Source organism: Elgaria multicarinata, chromosome 22 (genome assembly GCF_023053635.1).
Source record: "Elgaria multicarinata webbii isolate HBS135686 ecotype San Diego chromosome 22, rElgMul1.1.pri, whole genome shotgun sequence".
Classification (NCBI taxonomy): Eukaryota; Metazoa; Chordata; class Lepidosauria; order Squamata; family Anguidae; genus Elgaria; species Elgaria multicarinata.
The window spans coordinates 15,719,469-15,739,081 of NC_086192.1; the positions used below are offsets into that span (position 1 = coordinate 15,719,469).

Sequence of the window (19,613 nt, forward strand, 5' to 3'; positions counted from 1 at the left end):
GTCAACTTAACAGTCTTCCAGAATTTAAGAAAGCCATAAAGACTGATCTCTTCCGGTTGAATTTTAAGATGCCTTTTTAATAATGTGCTGCTTTTAATGATGCACTTTTATTAAACATTTGAATTAGTTTTATGTATTTTATGGTATTTATATTTGTGTTGTACCCCACTTCAATCCAGAGGGAGAGGCGGGTAACAAATAAATAAATTATTATTATTATTATTATTATTATTATTATTATTATTATTATTATTATTATTATTATTATTGGGGCATGTGAGGGATTCTTCAAAGAACTGAGCCCCAAACTATATAGGGAAGATGGGGGGCAACATATGGTGCTCCAGATGTTTAGGCCTGAAATTCCCATTATCCCCTATCGACTCTGTAGGCTAAGGCTGATGACGCTGAGAACACACCGGCAGCACTTTAAATTGGGCATGAAAACACACCGGCAGCGAGTGCAAATGTTATGATACCAGTGTTAACGTGCGACAAGCACCCCATCTCTTTCTGTACTGGTTGCAGAAAATTCTTCACACTATTTGTAGGTGGCAGAATTGTGTGTGGGTGTAGGTGTGTGTGGGGCATTTTAACAAATATTCAAAGGGGAAGATGCAGAATTCCCCAAAGGTTTGAGAGGAGGAAACCCACCCAACCCCACAGCCTGATCTACGAAACTGATTAGCACGGCAACGCTGATGCCGCGTGACTTTTGCAGAGGTGGATTACGGGCAAATATTTTAACCTGGCTCCTTACAGCCAAAAAGAAAGGAGAGAAAAGAGCAGCAGCAAGGTTGGAGAGCGCCCCTCTCCCTTGCAAAACATAAAAGAGGAATAAATCCAGGTGGAAAACTTGAGCTGCAGCAGAATGAAAGCGCGTCTTCATAGGGGTGTCAACAGGAATGGGTAACAGCCGAAGCCTCAGAAGAGCGTTCTCCTGCGGATGGAAGAGGGTGTGGGGGGGAATGCAATTAAAGGGAGGTGCTTTCTACTGGGTGGGAAATTTGGTCGCCACATCTTGCACGGGTCAAAAAGAGCCTCGCCGGATGAGACCAACGGCCGCCCGCCGGCCAGATGGTGCTCACAAACAGGGTAGAAAGACAGTGAAGGTGACATGCCAAGATAAAAGGTCTCTCTCTGCAGAGACTGTTGCATTTTACCATCATTCAGTAGGTCTAGCTTTTATATACCATATCTCTTCGATTGCAAGACGCACACTAATTTCAGTACCACCAACAGAAAAAAAAACACCCGCGATTCTAAGGCGCACCCCTTTTCTAGAGATGTTTATATGGAGGGAAAAGGGCGTCTTAGAATCGAAGAAATAGGGTAGGTGTCCAAGCTGGTCTCCCACTGTGCTGGACTACAGGTCCCATCATCCCCAGCCATCCTGATGGGAGTCCAATGCATCGAGGGAGCAAGGTGTTATGGGAGGCTGGCCTAATCCTGTTCTAGAGATCTCATGAGCTCCAACCCCCTGCTCAGTGCAGGAATCCACCTCAAATGGTTGTCCAGCTGCCTCTTGAAGGCCTCTAGTGTGGGAGAGCCCACAACCTCCCTAGGTCACTGGTTCCATTGTCATACTGCTCTAACAGGAAGTTTTTCCTGATGTCCAGCCGGAATCTGGCTTCCTTTAACTTGAGCCCGTTATTCCGTGTCCTGCACTCTGGGAGGATCGAGAAGAGATCCTGGCCCTCCTCTGTGTGACAACCTTTCAAGTATTTGAAGAGTGCTCTCATGTCTCCCCTCAATCTTCTCATCTCCAGGCTAAACAGGCCCAGTTCTTTCCATCCCTCCTCATAGGGCTTTTCCATTCTGGGTTTCAATCAGAACCAGCGAAAACTCTTAAGGGAGCTACGCAAAGTGCTGGACCTTATCCGCCTTGGATAGCTCTTTAAGAGTTCTGGATGGTTCTGACTGAAGCCCAGAATGGCTTCGCCGCCACTGCGCAGTCTTAGTTTTGCGCCTTATTAATGCGCAGGTGTGGGGGAGGTCTGCAGGAACCAAGCCGCTGGACTCACATTTGGCCTTCCAGGGGAAGAGGCTGAGCCTCGGGATGGTGTTGCAGTTGACAAAATCGCGGGGATACTGGTTGGCCCGGAAAATGAAGCGGGGCACCTCTCGGATGTTGGTGTTGTCACAGATGATGCGAGGCAAACTGACTTGGGTCAGAGCTTTGCGCTGCGCCGGGGTGAACACGCCGGGATTCTCCCACCAGAACCTGGAAGGAAGCAGAACAGGGGACCCCGTGAGCCTCCGCTTCCCAGAGCTTCGGAGCGATGCCGGCAGGGACAAAACCAGAGCTGTCGTGGGACGCCTTGGAGTGCAGCCACGCATCGTGGGCTCCTCATTGCCCTGCTCCCACCCTCCAAAACGCAGGCAGCACCGCTGACGAGTCCTAATTGCCCGTTCCAGACTACGAAAAACCAAAAACGAAAGTCAGGTGAAAAGAAGGATGGTATGGGAAACGGATATGAATGAGAAAATAGAGCAACAGGACTGGGGGAGGTTATGGAAACAAAGGGTGTTGAAAAATACGTCCGTAAGGATAAAAGAAAATTATTATGAGATAATTTGGAGGTGGTATCTAACCCCAATAAAATTAAACTTAATAAATAAAGAGAACTCACCACTTTGTTGGAGAGGATGTCAGGAGAAGGGAACGTATATACATATGTGGTGCAATTGTGAACATGTACAAAAATTATGGAAAAGGGTGTATAGAGAAATAAATGAAATAACTGGAATGAATTTAGAAGAAACACCAAGTGTAGCATTATTATCAATGTATGGAAATCTTAAATGTAATCAGATGGGAAAAGAATTAATAACGAACTTGTCAACAGCTGCAAGGTTAATGATATCCAGAAATTGGAAGGTTCAAGGAGTTTATGATATTATTATTATTATTATTATTATTATTATTATTATTTATTTATTTATTTATATAGCACCATCAATGTACATGGTGCTGTACAGAGAACACAGTAAATAGCAGGACCCTGCCGCGTAGGCTTACAATCTAATAAGTTGTAGTAAACAATAAAGAGGGAAGGAGAATGCAAACAGGCACCGGGTAGGGTGAAGCTAACAGTATAGAGTCAGAACAAACTCAATATTTGAAGGCTATAGGGAAAAGAAAAGTTTTTAGCTGAGTTTTAAAAGCAGTGATTGAGTTTGTAGTTCTCAAGTGTTGGTATAAAGATTGGTATAAAGAAATATGGGCTATTGCTGTAAATGATAAGTTAACATGTAACATTAGTATATATTGTATACTAATATATATATATATTGTATATATATTAGTATATATAATATTTTGTATTTGTTGGTTGTTTTATGATGGTTTTAATTTTTGTGAACCGCCCAGAGAGCTTCGGCTATTGGGTGGTATAAAAATGTAATAAATAAATAAATAAATAAATAAAATGTAACATTAGATTTAGAAGGGGGATAACAAAAAACAACGATTTTGAAGAGATATGGAAATTGTTCCTAGAATATGTATTTTTAAAAGGGAGCGGAAGAACACCTCCAGAAGATTCAATGAAACTAGAATAAGATCCCGAAGGTGGGGGGGGGGGGAGAAAGAAAAGAAGAAGAAGGGAGGAACCGGTTCTCGGGATGCAAAGGGTTTATAGATACAAAGCAATACGTCCTTTGCATTCTCCCTCCTTTTCACCGTTCCAGACTATGCCACCACAAAATCCTTGCCGCAATTTATCGTTCTGGGGAAAAGCTATTCTCTCCCTCCACACACCCACGCACTGGCTACTGTACTAATTGTCTCTGCTATTCAAATATACTCCGGGAGCTTTGACCTCGAACCTCCACTACATCACCGGACAAAGTTATCAGGGAAAGAGTGACCCGTTTCGCACGATTGTGGTGTGGTTAACAAGCACTGCTGCACCGGGGGTGGGGGTGGGGTGTGTGGCAAAACCACCCGAGGTTTGCCACTAAATTTAAAGCCTTGATTGAAAGCTAAAATTGCAGGGCCAGCCCTCCCATGAGGCAGAGTGTAGCAATCACCTTGGGCAACATATTTGGGGGCATCATCAAAGAGCAGTGAATTGTTGGTTGTTATTTTTGTGTTTCTGCCGCCAGGGATACAGAGGTGCTTTTATGGGATGTATGTGCCACAATAATATGGCCGGCTTTGACTTAGAATCACCTTGACTTAGAATCATAGATAGAATCATAGAATAGTAGAATTGGAAGGGGCCTCTAAGGCCATCCAGTCCAACCCCCTGCTCAATGCAGGAATCCACCCTAAAGCATGCCTGACAGAGGGTTGTCCAGCTGCCTCTTGAAGGCCTCTAGTGTGGGAGAGCCCACAACCTCCCTGGGTAACGGGTTCCATTGTCGTACTGCTCTAACAGTCAGGATGCTTTTCCTGATGTCCAGCCGGAATCTGGCTTCCTGTCACTTGAGCCCGATTTGGGTGGGTGTGGGGCACCACGTGCTACTCTGCCTCAGGCAGCACAGTGTTGCAGGCTGGCCTTGTAAAGTGGGCCATTTCAGCCCCCGCTGCCACAGTTTGCTGCCGAAATTCGGCAGGAAAATGCTGATTGTTTTGATGCCGCTGCGTGAGGTCGTAGCGGTGAAGCCCCTGGGGTAGTTCTGCAGGGGGGCATTGAATCCCCCCCAGGAGCCTCCGAAGGTACCCACCCGTGTTTTTGGAACTCTGGGCTTTCTTCGTTTACTCACCTGTCTCCATCCCGGATGTTCTGGAACTGTTTCCCAATGATACTGGCCAAGAGGGGTCCGACTCTGCCGTTGGTTACCAAGGGCTCAGCCACCCCCCCAATCCACAGGTCAATGTTGTCGGGCGTCCCGTACAGCTCAATGAACTTCTTGGCTAACGAGGGATTGCGCAACACTGCAGCCAGCTCAGCCTCATTCTTAGGCTGCGAGAGACCGGCGAACTGTCTCCAAGCATTATAACCTATTGAGTAAGAGGAACGGGGAAACGGTTGATGAAATCCAAATTCCCTTGCCTGAGCAGACCCCTTGCAATGGGTTACGAGGCACCCGGGTTGCAACGAAAGCAGCGAAGGGTCTTGTGGCACTTTAAAGACTCACGCAGGGATTCTCAAATCTTCTGTCTTGTGGGCTCCCTTGTGACAGCTGAACATGACTGGGGCCCACCCGTCACGAAATGGCGGCATTCTCAACTCGCGGGAACTGGTAACATTTCCTACGGGTACCTAATCGCTCGCTAGCAACGGCTAACTTCTTTGCCGTAGTGATTTCCTTGCAGCAGGGAGTTCCATAGTTCAGCTCTCTGTTCAGACATGGGGTGGGGTGGGTGCTGCATTGCTGCCCGCAGGTAGACCGTGGCCCACAGTTTCATAACAAATTTATCATGGCATCCGTAAGCCAAAAACGCTTCTGTCAGACTTCTCCAACCTGGAGCCTGGCTAGCTAGGGGTTGCTAGAGGTTTTCGTCTGACCCCTCTGGTGGGCATCAGGTTGGGGAGCCTGAGTAAGGGCTATAATAAACCTGCCGGCCTTTAAGGTGCTCGAAGGCTTTGTCCTAGCTTTGCTGCAAGGGATTAACCCAACTGTGACCACTCTGGGATTTTTGATGAGGCTTGCAGGCAGGAAGGCAGGCAGAACTTATCTCTGGGGCACAATCCACCAGATCCATAGGGTGACCACCTGTCAGGATTTCCCCAGATTTGTCTGGTTTTTTGTTCTATCCTGAGTGTCAGGTTTTCCCCCCCTTTAGTTTTCTATAGTGTCCGGGAATTACACGCTTTCTCCTTTCAGGCCAGCATTAGCGTGGCAGGGGAATGCCGCGCTTTCCAGAGATGTGTATAATTCCCAGATATTATAGAAAAGGACCCGATTGGAGCGGGGTGGGGGAGGAGTGGGCGCAAGGAGGGGAAAGTTCTGTTTTTTGGCTTCCTAAATCTGGTCACCCAGAAGACGCCGTTTTCTACAACCAGGTGACAGTGGTCCTGCCCACTCTCTCAAAATTCAGGGCTACGTGGCCTCCAGTGAATAAACTCCCTGGAGGATGCTGGGTGCCTCTATGTGCAGACTGGAACCCCAATTCACGGAAGATCCCCTCACCCACATCACAACTGCAGTTATTTTGCCAGTGAAGAAGAACTGAAATGTCGATCACAGCACCCTCATCAGCCTCCTAAAAGGGCCATGATTTTCGTTCCGTGGGACCAGGGCAGGAACAAACAGCCTTTAAATATTTATTTATTTATTAAAGACTTAAAAATATCTCGGCCTTCAGCCAAACAAGAGCTTACGTGAGTTAAAATCTAAAAAAGAAAAGAAAAGGGCACAACACACAAGGAAAAGGCATTGGGAGGGAAGAGGAAAAATCAATTCAGTAGTCCAGGTTTGGTTATTTAGTAACAATCCCCATCTCCAGACATTTGCCAGCAGCCCTTCCGGCAGCTAGGCATGACCCGCACTCGTTACCTGAAAGGCCAATATCTCGGCCACGCTGCATGTTCAAGGAGAGTAAATCCAGTCCAACCTTCACGAGAACTCTAAAAAGATCATTCCTTATTGCGTCCACGGCTATCTGGTTTTGTTTCAACAGTTTTGCCGGTCTGGCCATGAGGCCGCGCAGCACCGGGTCAATGCCTGTAAGGGCGAATGCCTGTAAGTGACTCACAAAGACAGCTGAACATTAAGAGAAATGTCTTAACGCTAAGAATCACTGGAGGGACCTTGGAGAACTCCTTTAGAGTTCTGACTGAAACCCAGAGAGGATTCAATGCCCCATGGACATGGGAGCCACCAGCTTCTACTGGTAAGACTTCCTCACCACCAGGGAGTTGGAATTGTTGAGATCTCCTACATTAGCGGCTGTTACTGCATCCCACACTGCAGGTCCTGCACAGAGCAGGGGGTTGGACTAAATGACCTCTAAAGATCCTTACAATTCTAGATTTTAGGATCAGCCGCCTTTTCTCTCTCTCTCTCTCTTTTTAAAATCAAGTTTCTAGTCCTCATTGCTGCACTTCTAAGCTTGAAAACATGTGGGCGGTCGCCCCGTCACATCTCACCAGATCTCTCCAATAAATGTGACCCTGTGGCTCATTAGGAGTCCTGGTAGTGTGAAATGAGTAGTTGCTGATTGCATTTGACCCGGGAAGGTCCAGGCCTTGGACCAGCAAGAAAACTTGGCTCACTTTGTTGCTAGCAAGGGTGCATTAATTTTGCGGTTAGAACTGTACGGATTAATGTCCTGGATTAATGCCCTTTGGAAGGTGCCACGTGCCTGTAGCTTTCTTCTTTCACCCGTGATACGGTTTATTTATTTATTTATTTATTTAAGGATTTTTATGCCGCCATTCAGCCAAAAAAGGCTCTCACGGTTGTGGGCGAGGAAGGGGTTCACGGTGACGGCCCCGGAGTGCTCGCGTCTGGAAGGGACCTTACCGCTCTGTACGATCCTCCAAGTCGCAAGGAACTCATCCTCTAGCCGCGATTCGTTCATGACTCGGTATTGAGCGTCCAAGCGAAACACGCTGGGCCGCACGGAAGTGTGGCCGAAACGAAAAGCAATTGTGAAAACACTGGCGATTCGGGGGTCCACGGACTCGTTGTAGCCCCGGTAGCGGTTCGGGGCTCTTTGGCTGTTCCGAGAGAACGTATTGCCCAGAAGTAAGGGCAGGTGCTCATTGAAGGTAATGATCTGGAGCACAAGGAGAAAACGAGCGAAGAGACACCCCGCATTAAATGCACCCCCTGGCCACAGCAGGGAATGCTGTCCTTTGAACGGCCTTGATTTTGCCTGACTCATTGCTACCCACAGGCTTTGGGGTACTGTTATGGCTGGTCTTTGCGGCTGAGGTCCATGGATGACCCCCTCCCCCAGCCTAGGGCGCCCACAAGTGACCACCCAGAGTGCAGCAGGTGATCGTGGCAGAGGCAAACGAGGTGTCAGCGGTCAGGAAATCTGGCCCTTTAGCGGCTTCCCGGACTTCCGTGGCGTGCCCGACTCGGTTTGCATTTCCGAGCTGAACTGCACGTTTTGCCCGAATTTTGCCCGAATTCTAGGGACTTTTCACCAGGTTTTAATTTTCTTTTCTTTGTGAATTATAAACCCCTCCAACAATTTGCAACTGCAAATTGCGCAAATTGCAAGTGCAAATTATGCATATCACAACCAAATTCTGCGCAAATATGGAAATTGCACTTTGCGCAAATGTCTATTGCCACCCATTTTTTTTTAAAAAAAAGCGGAAATTCTGCCAGCCCACCTGCTTCTCTGGGGACCGAGTTGGCCAGCTGGGGAAGACGGAATAGAGTTCTGGGAAGGGGGGGAATCTGACGAAAGTTCATCAAACTCCGCCCCACATAGCTGGGGGGAGGGGCAGCCGGTCAATCATACAAATGGTTACAGTCGTCAATGTTATTATTTTTACTTTAAAGATACTTTTTTGCGTTTTCTGCAACAAAATGGTGCTTATTCCCAAGTAAATGTGTTATTTGGGGCAGCAGAAGCAAACGGCATTTTCTTGATGGTGCCGCGAGGGAATTGGGTTTAAAATGTGGAATTGTGCATGCTCAGAGGCTCTTTTCTTCTTTTCTTTTCTTTTTTGAAAAATGGGATTGGCAAACAGGTTGCTCTAACGTATCAGGAATGTGAAAGCATGTGTAAAGTGTGTGTAAAGTGTGTGTAAAGTGTGTGTAAAGCATGTGTAAAGTATGTGTAAAGCATGTGTAAAGTGTGTGTAAAGTGTGTGTAAAGCATGTGTAAAGCGTATGTAAAGCGTACGTAAAGCATGTGTAAAGCACGGAAGGGTAGTGGAACAGGGAAGAGAAATGAAAGTTGCGTTCTTCACAATGTGCCTCCACGGGGCACTCTTGTCAGTGGGCCCCTGCTAGGGTGTGTGGCGCATAGCCAGTTGCCCAACCAGGCCGGTCCTGGGTGCCGGTCCTGCCAGCAAGGCCTCTGTGCCTAGCATGCCTTCACTCTCACTGGCCCTGTGCTTCACAGAGGAAAGTTTTCGCGAACTCACAAGTAAAGCTGGTGAACTCAATAGCGGTTTGTTTTTATTTGTAAGCTGCCTGGACAATGTTTTCTTTTCTTTTCTTAAGAGGTGATATGAAAATATTATTACTAATAACTTAATATTAGTAATAATTAGTAATAGTACTAATATCATTATTAATATTACTAACATAGTAATATTAATATATTCGTCAATTACTAAAATAATGACAACAACAAATAATAGTAGCCGGGCCTGAAGTGGGTCCGGGCTCAGATCGGGACGGGGAATCCTTCCCGTTTTGAGCTCCCGCGATTCCGTGCCTTCCGATCTCCGAACTCGGCGAGACCCCTTCCGAACCGGCCCCACAGCTGGACAAAACATCTGCCTCCCTGCCTGCCTTCCCCACGCCGGGTGCAGCCGCTCCCTGAAGGTACCTGTATTTCCGCTCCCACGATTTTCCGGGCCTCTTGGTAGAGAACAGTCCCGTTCCATTGCGGATTCATCCTCTTCAGCTCCGTGGCCAGGCGGTTGTGCTCCCGCATGAAAAGCGTCTGCAGGGCTATCAGACCCGGCATCTCGTTGACCCGGTTGTCCCCTTTCAAAACCCAGAAGGAAGACGGGGGCGTCACACCCAGCCAGCCAGGGGTGGGGCCGCGCACACAGTGGTGCGTGCGTGCATATGTGCTTGCCTGCACGTGCGCGCCTCCCGTCACTGTGGCAGACACCCGATGCTACCCTTGCGTCTGGAAATCTAGCGTACCCCCCCCCCAACCCCGATGTAGACAGTCTCCAAGATCCCTTCCAACTCTACGATGCTATGATTTACCTGCATTAAAACATCCAACGTTCTTTGCTGGATTGCTCAAATGGCAGTTATCCGGGAAGCCTTTCGGGGTGCCAAATGGGAGCAAGGCCAGCCCCCGATCTGTGGTTCGGTTGTTGACAGCCAGCAGCCCCAGGTCATTGGACAGGTTTCTCAACTGCAGGGCCCAATCCACTTCGCTGGCATACACCTGGCTGGCGTCGATGAAAGGCGTGAGCGCATCGATCTGGTTCCGGATGGCGTAGCCGCCGTTACATGCGGGGGCCAAGCGGGTGAAGGGGATGCAGCAGCCCTGTTCTAGCTTGGGGTCATTGGGAGGGAGCTGGGGAAAATAAAAAGGTCTTTAGCGCTGCCCAGATGAAATCCGCCCCCCTCCCTAGATTGAGAACGAGCTGAATTCATGTCCTTCAGCATCTTAAAGCAGAACGACATGTGACCTTAAATCTGTGACCATCACTGCTGTGGACTTTACGCACACCTCCCAGTAACGTCCCATTAAGGGGGCTGTTGCAGCCCTGGGGCTGCTGTCAGGGATGCTGTAGGGTGGATTCCTGCCTTGAGCAGGGGGTTGGACTCGATGGCCTTATAGGCCCCTTCCGACTCTGCTGTTCTGTGATTCTATGAAAGGGGCCCAGGTTATCTGAAAGACCACATTCTCCCCTATGAGCCTGCCCGTGCTCTGAGATCTTCTGGGGAGGCCTTTCTCTCAGTCCCAGGCAGGAATCCACCCTAAAGCATCCCTGACAGAGGGTTGTCCAGCTGCCTCTTGAAGGCCAGCTGCAACCCCAACGCCAGCCCTGATCTCCAAGGAGATGCCCGTACCATGAGCACTCCTGGAGTTCCACCCACCTTGATGGGGAAGCACGACGGGGTCTTGGCACATTCTGAACCACACAGCGGCGTCACGGAGGGTCCGAAGTCCATATCGTGGTCGATAAATTGACCCCACTGCATGAAGAAGACCGACCGGGAGCTGTCGTCGGTGATGGGTTGGATGGGGGGCGGCTGCTGCGGCTGCTGCTGCAGCCTGATTTGGTTGGGGTAGCGGACGATTTCGTTGGAGACCAGCCGGACCTGCAGCGGGGGAGTGAGCGAGGGGGAGTTGCTCAGCAAGAGGCGCGGCGTTGCGGAGGGCAAAGGAAAAGCCACGCCACATCAATCTATATGGATGAGAGGAGACGTGTCTCTGACTGTCCAGCCATCACTGCCGTAGCACTCATAGAATTATAGAATTGTAGAGTTGGAAGGGGCCTCTAAGGCCATCGAATCCAACCCCCTGCTCAATGCAGGAATCCACCCTAAAGCATCCCTGACAGAGGGTTGTCCAGCTGCCTCTTGAAGGCCTCTAGGCTGGGAGAGCCCACAACCTCCCTAGGTAGCTGATTCCATTGTCGCACTGCTCTAACAGTCAGGAAGTTTTTCCTGATGTCCAGCCAGAATCTGGCTTCCTGTCACTTGAGCCCGTTATTCCGTGTCCTGCACTCTGGGAGGATCGAGAAGAGATCCTGGCCCTCCTCTCTGTGACAACCTTTCAAGTATTTGAAGAGTGCTCTCATGTCTCCCTTCAAGACTGGACGATGGAACAGCCAAGGCATTTTGGGGTACGTGGGTGGCGAGGAATATTAAAGGACTGCGGTGTTCAGATTGTCCGACCTTGTTTTAAGGAGTCACACTCTTCAGGGCCAAGTGGAAGGAGTAGATCAACCTTCCTTAACTTGGTGCCCTCCAGAGGTGTGTAGACTACACGTCCCAGCATCCCCAGTTAGCTTTGCGTGTGTGCTCGTTGCTCACTCTGCACAAACGGGAAACCCGAGCAGACCGAGCAGTGATCAAATGGGAGTTTTGCGCCCATCTCCCCAAATTTGCACACCTGTCCTCCCTAGACGAATTGTGGGGCCGGTTCGGTTTCCGGGGGAAATTTGCGCCAATTGAACTAGGAATTGGGAACGAGTCAAATGCGAGTCCGTCGTCTTCAACGATTGGTGAAGGCTTTGGACCGCTGCGTGGTAGTGCTGGCTTTTAGAGCTTCGAATGGCCCACTCATACGTCGTGAGAGTAAAACCGAAATTGTCCCACATCCTGCGGCAGGATTCGACCCCATGTCTCCTGAAGAAGTTAGTCTCCTCCTGCCGTGAGTTGCTCTGAGCAAGGAGCACAAAGACAGTTGGCCAGGGATGATGGGAGATGTAGTCTGACACATCTGGAGGGGGAAGGCTGAAGTGAAACATTTGTCTGGGGTGATGGGAGTTGTAGTCTGACATATCTGGGGGAAGGCTGGAGTGGAAGTTTGGCCGGGATGATGGGAGTTGTAGTCTGACACAACTGGGGGGAAGGCTGGAGTGGAACATTTGGCCGGGATGATGGGAGATGTAGTCTGACACATCTGGAGGGGGAGGCTGAAGTGAAACATTAGTCTGGGGGTGATGGGGTTTGTAGTCTGACACAACTGGGGGGAAGGCTGGAGTGGAACAGTTGGCCGGGATGATGGGAGTTGTAGTTTGACATATTTGGAGGGCCCCAGGTGCTACCTGTATTCAGGGGTTGGCTATCCTGCATTCACACACACTTACACACAGAGAGACATACACAGAAGGCCCCCTTAGCACAATGTTTCTAGCTGCGTTCCTGCTCTCAACGGAGTCTCTCAATCTCCCCTTTGTCTTGATGCTCCGTGTCTCCCCGTTAACTCCCGGATTATTCTCTTTCCCCCTAAAACCCGGGTCTTTCTCCTCTCTAAAAGAAGGGCCAGAAGGCCAGCTTGAAAAATGAGAAGAACACCACCAAAAACGAAAGGCCGAACGGGGCCCCGTTTTCTCACCGAGGGCAGAGGGAAGCCGTTGTAGCGCTTCGTCTCCGTCCAGCCACGAGGGAGCGAGACGCCGTCCTCGTACTCTTGCAGAAGCCACCGGGCGTAGGGCCGGTTGCTGGACCCCAGGGTGATAATTCTCCTGCAGTGGGTCAGAAAAGCCGAGTGTAGGGTGAAAGGTGGCTCTTTCTACGAGGCAGAAAGAGTGGCGTCAGTCAAGAGGGGAGCGTTCCTCGACCTGAAGCTCTCCAGAGGTTTTCGACATCAACTCCCATCAGGGATGCTGGGAGTTGAAGTTCAAAACATCTCAACACTATTGGGCTAGACCAACGGGCTATCCCAGGACGGAGGGTCAGACCTGTTATTGCATTCGCCCGTAATGGTCCGGTAAGGGCTCTGTTCGTCACACACGACCGTCCTCATTTCTTGCCGTTCGCACCCGGTGGCTCTGTAGATCGTTTGCAGCTGGACCCGGCTGAGCACATCTGCAGGAGAAATAGGGGCTGAGGTCTCCCCAATGGAAAGGGGCAGCTCCGGACAACAGCCGAGCTGCAGCATTCTGCACGAGCTCCAGTTTCCAGAGCAGCTTCAAGGGCAGCCCCACATAGAGCGCCCTGCAGACTGTCACCTGCTCACCTGCAATTCTGCCCCAGGTGTGATTGCATGGCACCTTGGACAGCTCCTAAGAGTTCAGCCTGGTTCTGACTGAAACCCGGAGCGTCAGGGCTGTGACCCCGTGAATCCTGCCGCCACAACACAATTGCCGGCGTCCTGCAGATGTGTCGAACCACAACTCTTATCACCGCTAGTCAGGGGATGATGGGACCTGCTCCATCAGCACAACAAGAACCCATCTCGCTTGCCCTGTGTCCGGTTGCCCCGTCGGCAATTAACGGACACGGACCTAGAATTCAAACTTTGCCCTGAGAACAAGGAACAAGTCTAGAGGGTTCCCTAATCGGCCAGTGTGTGTGTGTGTGTGTGTGTGTGTGCGTTCTATTTTTGTTATCCAGAGGTCAAACCTCTTTCAGAGCCCTGGTTTGGGGTTCTTCTGTCCCTGTCTGGCGCTTTCAGAGGGGGCCGCCGTGGGCCTGCAAACCTACCCGTGATGTTGAAGTCCTCCGTGCTGGCGGACCGCAGTTTCTCTTTCAAGAGGTCGTAGGCGGTGTGCAAGTAATCTGCGGCCTTGACCACCTCCAGTGTTTGTCCCACCGGTTGCTTGAAGAGCATCATCAAGTCTGCCGGTGTAACTTTGTTGGTCCTCAGTTTCTCCCTTAAGCTGGAGGGTTTTAAAAGGGGGGGGGGGAGAGAAGCAATTAAACAAAAAACGTCACCCAGCAGCTGCCCTTGATCTTGATATATTCGTCCAGCTCTTACTGTGAGGAGCTCAGGGTATTTTTGTTGCTCTCCCCCTTCCATTGTATTCTCACAACAGCCCTGCGAGGTAGGCTAGGTTGAGAGGGAGTGACTGGGGCAAATTAGGAACAGTGGAGGAGTTTGCTCTGCTTTTGGTTTTGTGACTTGACCTGATTTGCATTTCCTGGACTAATCGTCGGATCGGAACCCGGTTCTCCATCCAAAGGGACTGCTGCACTTCTAACGATAATATGAAATTTACACGGCACGGGGGGTGGGAAGACGATTAGCACATGCTAAGGGCTGTGCATCATGCTTCTGTTAAACGCACAGGAGCAGGGGTCAGGAGAAGAGTTGGCAACCGCAGGCACCCAGATGCCCGCAGACAGCAGCTTACGTCCCTTGCAATTCAGCTCGACGCGGAACCTCTTCCCCGCGTCCGGATCAGCGCCCTCCACCCAAACCCGCGGCAGCTGTGCGCCACAGCGCACACCCTCACCTTTCCTGGGCGCGTTCATAAGCATCATTTACTTGCTGCTTGGCTTTCTCCACACTCCTCAGAAGAGCCGAGGTGCCCAGCTTCCTGGCAGCGGCTATGACATGCAGGCGGTCGTTCTGTTTGGGCTTCCCTTTAGGGAGAAATGCACGTCACAGGCCTCGGATATTGAAATCAAGGCGCACGGTTTATGACCTTCACAGCTTTCCACCAACTGGGTGCTCTCCAGACGGCTTGGACTGCAATTCCCAGCATCCACACACACACACCCCGTCGCCAGCTGGTCTATGGCGACGAAAGGAAGGCTGTTCCTTTTCTTGGGACCGTCTGCCTCGGGGGCGTATTTTGGGATTGCAGAGAAAGAATCACTTTTCTGTACAACCGAGTTCAGCTTTGCGTAGCAAAAAGCCAAAAACGCTTCCTTAAATATCAGGATCACCTGTTTATTGTATGAGCCAAAGGCCACAACAAAAATGTAATGGATAGCCTAAAAATGTAAAAGTATAAGGAAAATATGGCTACAGTATGGAGCCTAGGTCCCCCCAACATGCCAACGAAATTTTCTCTGGCTTTCTTTGACATATCTCTATATCATCATCATCATTATTAACTACATTTGTGCGCTGTTTTTCTCCCACTGAATTCAAAGCAGTTTACCGTTTGGCATGCAATCTAAGACACGATACGAAAGGGGGAAAGGAAGAGAGGGTAAATGATACCGTCAAAACCCAACACCTATTTTTACAAAGCTATCCAACAGTCTTATAGCAGCTTTATAGCAGTGGGTCTTGCCAACTGACCGGTAAAAAATCTGGCTGAGCCTGCTCCTATGCCTTTTAGCAGCAGACCATCCTGTTGAAATCTGCACGCACCCTCACCTTTCCTGGGCGAAAAGGTGACCTTTTGTCATGGCACAAACAGGTGACCTTTTGTCATGGCACAAACAGAAGTATTGTCACCAGCTACTGCATGTACAGCAAGCTGCAGTTAAAGGCACAGGAGCCAAGACTGGTTAAAAAGTTGGCAACCTTAGTCATGGTTTCCCCAAGAGAAGTCTGCTCTTTTTTATATATATATCCCCAGCCCTTCTTGGCAAGGGAAGGAGTGGTGTTGGACAGCGTCACCCAGCCTGGCACCCTCATGATGTTTTGGACTACAATTCCCATGAGCCCCAGGCAGCCCTCAAATGATGGGAGCCATAGTCCAAAAGTGCCAGGCTGGGAAAGGTTGAGAAAGCAGATTGTAGCATTTTATTTATTAATTTATTTAATAGATCTATATACTACTGAATACATTTTAAAATATCTTTAAAATTATTTAAACATTTTAAAAATAATAATAATAATGCAGAGCCAAGAACAAAGAGGACATTGCAACCATTTTTCAGTTGTTGCAGTGAACATTTCTCATGCGGAATGGAGCGCTACTTATATTTGGTAAGATTTTTGTACTATGCTTTATCCTTTCTCTCCTGTTTAGTGCTCAGTTGTCGGGTAAGTTTCGTGTACTGGTATTGTTTTATTGGATATTTCATATACATTTACCCTTCTGCTAAGTATTTGTCTGCCAACATTACGGGTTATTTGTAACTCTTTCTATTTCATTTATTGAAGGCTGTTATAGCGACTGCTGTTTTGAGACCTTGTAAATTACATTTATTGTTGTTCATTTGTTACGTTGCGAGCCAATTGGGGCACAACTTTGGGGAAAAGCAGTATACAGATGAAAAGGTGAGGATGCTTTTAAATTAGGGTAACCATATGACCGGATTTGCCCGGGTTTTTGGTGACAAATCCGGGAGGGGGAGGGGAAATCCGTATTTTTCCAATCTTCCCCAGCCAAAGAGCAGCTCTAATGGGAATTAACAAAAATGCTTATAACTCCGCCATTTTTAAAGATAAAGAGATGAAACTTTGCACCATGATAGGTTTTAGGTAGAGCTTTAGCCATACCAAATTTGAAACAGATCCGTTCATCCATTGATTTTTTAGGATTTTTTAAATAATTGAGGTTTTAAAATTATTTTGTAGAACAGATTTGTCTTAAATGTGTGCTGTAAAATCAGACATGTGACTAAGGCTATGTTCGGGTGGGCACGCCCCCTTGATGCTAGACACGCCCCCTTGGGGGTCGACCATGTTGTCCTCCTTTTCGGTTTCCAAAATATGGTCACCCTACTTTAAATTGCACCTGCATTGTAGCCTGTAGCCGCAGGCAGACCCGGGCCCTGGGGTGGGCGGGCAGCATTTTGTGTACAACCATTGCATGCCAAGTTGGAACAAAATTCTTCACACATTTGGAAGTCAGCAGAATTATCCCAAGGGGGCCCACAACAGCAGCCATTTATACACACACACGTGCACACACAGACACACAACCAAAGCAATTGAAATAGTTCTGGGGCAGTTGCTCTGACAGCCGGTTGCAAAATGTTTCAGACTGTTCTGGAATTTAAAACACTCCCTCGGAAAGAGGCCCCTGCAACAACGCGCCCCGTTCCCCACCAATGCCAAAGAGCAACTGCAAAGCAAGAGAAGGAGAACTTACAGCGGAGGGAAGGATCCCTGGCGCGCAGAGGCGTCACGGCCACCAGGAACGCTACAAGCGTGAGGACTCTCATGCCTTGGAGAAAGCACAAGGAGAACCCGGGTTATGCACAAATGATCGCAAAAAAAGGCGTTTGGTTCAGGTCGTCCTTGTGAAGGGTGAAAGCCCCTCACTCAAACGAAATTCGGGGTGTCACACCCCTTCCCCACCTTCTGTGAGGCTGGATTACCTTTCTGGCCCATGGCTTCTTTTGCACTAGTTTGAAAGCCTGGAGGCTGTTGGCTAGGGTGACCCTATGGAAAGGAGGACCGGGCTCCTGTATCTTTAACAGTTGCATAGAAAAGGGACTTTCAGCAGGTGTCGTTTGTATATATGGAGAACCTGGTGAAATCCCCTCTTCATCACCACAGTTAAAGCTGCAGGAGCTATAGTAGAGTGACCAGATTTAAAAGAGGGCAGGGCTCCTACAGCTTTAACTGTTGTGATGAAGAGGAATTTCACCAGGTGTGACATGCCTACAAATGACACCTGCAGAAATTCCCTTTTCTGTGCAACTGGTAAAGATACAGGAGCCCAGTCCTCCTTTCCATAGGGTCACCCTACTGTTGGCTGCTTCTCTTTTGAGACAAGTTAGACTCAAAAAACCGAATTGTCCTACAATAGCGCAGACCCCACCAGATCTTCTGGCCTACAACTCCCATGATTCTTCACGGTTGGCAATGTTGGCTCAAGGTCTGTGGGGGCACTAGTTGCTCACTGCTGTTCTAGACCCACCCTGAGGACGGAGCTGAACTCTGAAGGCCAACACTCAGGGGCAGGGTCGACGGGCAGCATGGTGGGGCATGTGCCCAGGGCCCACCGCTCAGGAGGGGCCCCACTGACAGGAGCCACCTGGCGTTGCTCCGCCTCTTCCCCAATGCCCCTGCTTGTTTTACTGCCTTTCGCTCCGGCCCAGACAACGGTGGTGGCGAGGAGGAACAGGAGACGGCACGTGGGCATGGCCTCCTTGCTCTCTGGCTGCCAAGAAATCCAGTTTCCTTCAGTGTCTCAGCAGCCTGTAAGATGCCATTCCGTCAGGCTGAGCCTGCAGTTATTCACTAGGTCAGGGGTCCCCAACCCCCAGGCCAAGGACCAGTACTGGTCCGTGGCCTGTTAAGAACCGGGCCGCGCAGATGAGCTGCTTTCACCCCCACCCCCACCCCAGCGTACCTGGGCACGGGGCGCCATCTTGCCTGCCCAGCCGAAGCGAAGCCAGGACGCTGGGGTGGGGTGGAGCAGCTTCGGAACGGCATGTCCGGCCAGACGCTGCTCTGGGAGAGCGACTTCTGGGCGCGCCGTTCCGAAGCCACCCGCCCGCCCCAGCGTCCTGGCTTCGTTTTGGCTGGGTGCCCACCCAGCTGAAGCAAAGCCAGGACACTGGAGTGAGGGGGCGGGCGTGGCTTCCCAAAACCATCCCCTCAACCCCCGCCCCCCCGGTCCGTGGAAAAATTGTCTTCCACAAAACCGGTCCCTGGTGCCAAAAAGGTTGGGGACTGCTGAACTAGGCCATCTCTGTGTGTGTTATTTCGACCCGCCCTGGGCTTGAAGGCCACAAGAGCACTCTCACGAATTGGACCGAACAACTTCAGGCAAGGATTCGAGCCCCAGAAAAGCCAGAGAAGACTGTTTCCCTCAGCTTGCGATTGGCTTAAAAAAGTTGTTCCCGAAACAGGAAAGCTAAACATTATCGTCTTTCCAATGCGATTTTTGGCAATTCTAGCAAGGAGGTGCAGCTTTAGGACTGGCAGGGCCGGCTGGCCGCCTCCTGCTTAGATGCCTGTTTGTGCATGCTTGCTGTACATCGGTTTAGTGCACGCCTGTGTAAGCAGTGACAAAGCAAAATGAGCACATCATGAATTGAATTGACCTGGCTGGTGACAGTTATGGAAGCCGGCTGGGGCGTGGCAGCCCCGAATCTATTTCCTGGATCTCCTTCGCAGAGTCCTGAGTGTCTAGGGTGGCCCTATGGAAAGGAGGACAGGGTTCCTGTATCGTTTAACAGTTGTATAAAAACGGGAATTTGAGCAGGTGCCATTTGCATGCATGCAGACCCTGGTGAAATCCCCTGTTCATCACAACAGATAAAACTGGCAGTTTTAACCGTTGTGATGAAGAGGGGATTTCACCAGGTGCTGCACGCATGCAAATAACACCTGCTCAAATCCCCCTTTCAATACAACCGTTAAAGATACAGGAGCCCTGTCCTCCTTTCCATGGCATCACCATATGAGTGTCCATTGATTCCCATGGAAGTTTTTTTGTTTGTTTTAAAAAAAACACTTTCCCCTTAATTCCCCACCAAAAAACTTCTTCCCTTGCAGGGCAATTAAGCTGAGAAAAAAAGGGGGGAATTTTCTCGATGTTTTGGGATGAGCTGGGTCTGTGTGACACGGAACTGAAAAAATAGCTTTTATTTGATATTTCTGATGAGAATTCGAGCATCTGGCTTTGCCTCCTGGGAAATCCAAGCAGATCCTTATTTCTAAGCTGCCCTATAGAGTCATAAATGAGCATATGCAGATTTTATGCAGATTTGCGTCCTAGCGGGGCTGAGCCCTGGATCTT

The 19,613-nt window shown here is 49.5% G+C and overlaps 1 protein-coding gene across 1 annotated transcript; it reads right to left on the reverse strand.

The window, feature by feature from the left end:
- Positions 1-924: 924 nt before the first annotated feature.
- On the reverse strand, positions 925-17,251 carry LOC134412796 (eosinophil peroxidase-like). Its single transcript, XM_063146808.1, has 14 exons — positions 17,239-17,251; positions 17,010-17,084; positions 14,466-14,595; positions 13,714-13,889; positions 12,969-13,095; positions 12,623-12,752; positions 10,654-10,878; positions 9,808-10,126; positions 9,416-9,576; positions 7,420-7,675; positions 6,451-6,618; positions 4,714-4,951; positions 1,922-2,224; positions 925-940 (listed from the first exon to the last, which is right to left on the reverse strand). The coding sequence occupies exons 1-14, from the start codon at positions 17,249-17,251 to the stop codon at positions 925-927; spliced, it is 2,337 nt and encodes a 778-aa protein (XP_063002878.1).
- Positions 17,252-19,613: the final 2,362 nt, after the last annotated feature.

Excerpts from the sequence above, each read along its gene's own strand:
- LOC134412796 (XM_063146808.1), bottom strand. Across the intron at positions 13,890-14,465 it reads TATGAACGCGCCCAGGAAAG|CTTAAGGGAGAAACTGAGGA; the intron begins GTGAGGGTGTGC and ends AAAACCCTCCAG. Across the intron at positions 9,577-9,807 it reads CGTTGGATGTTTTAATGCAG|GGGACAACCGGGTCAACGAG; the intron begins GTAAATCATAGC and ends GGGTTTTGAAAG.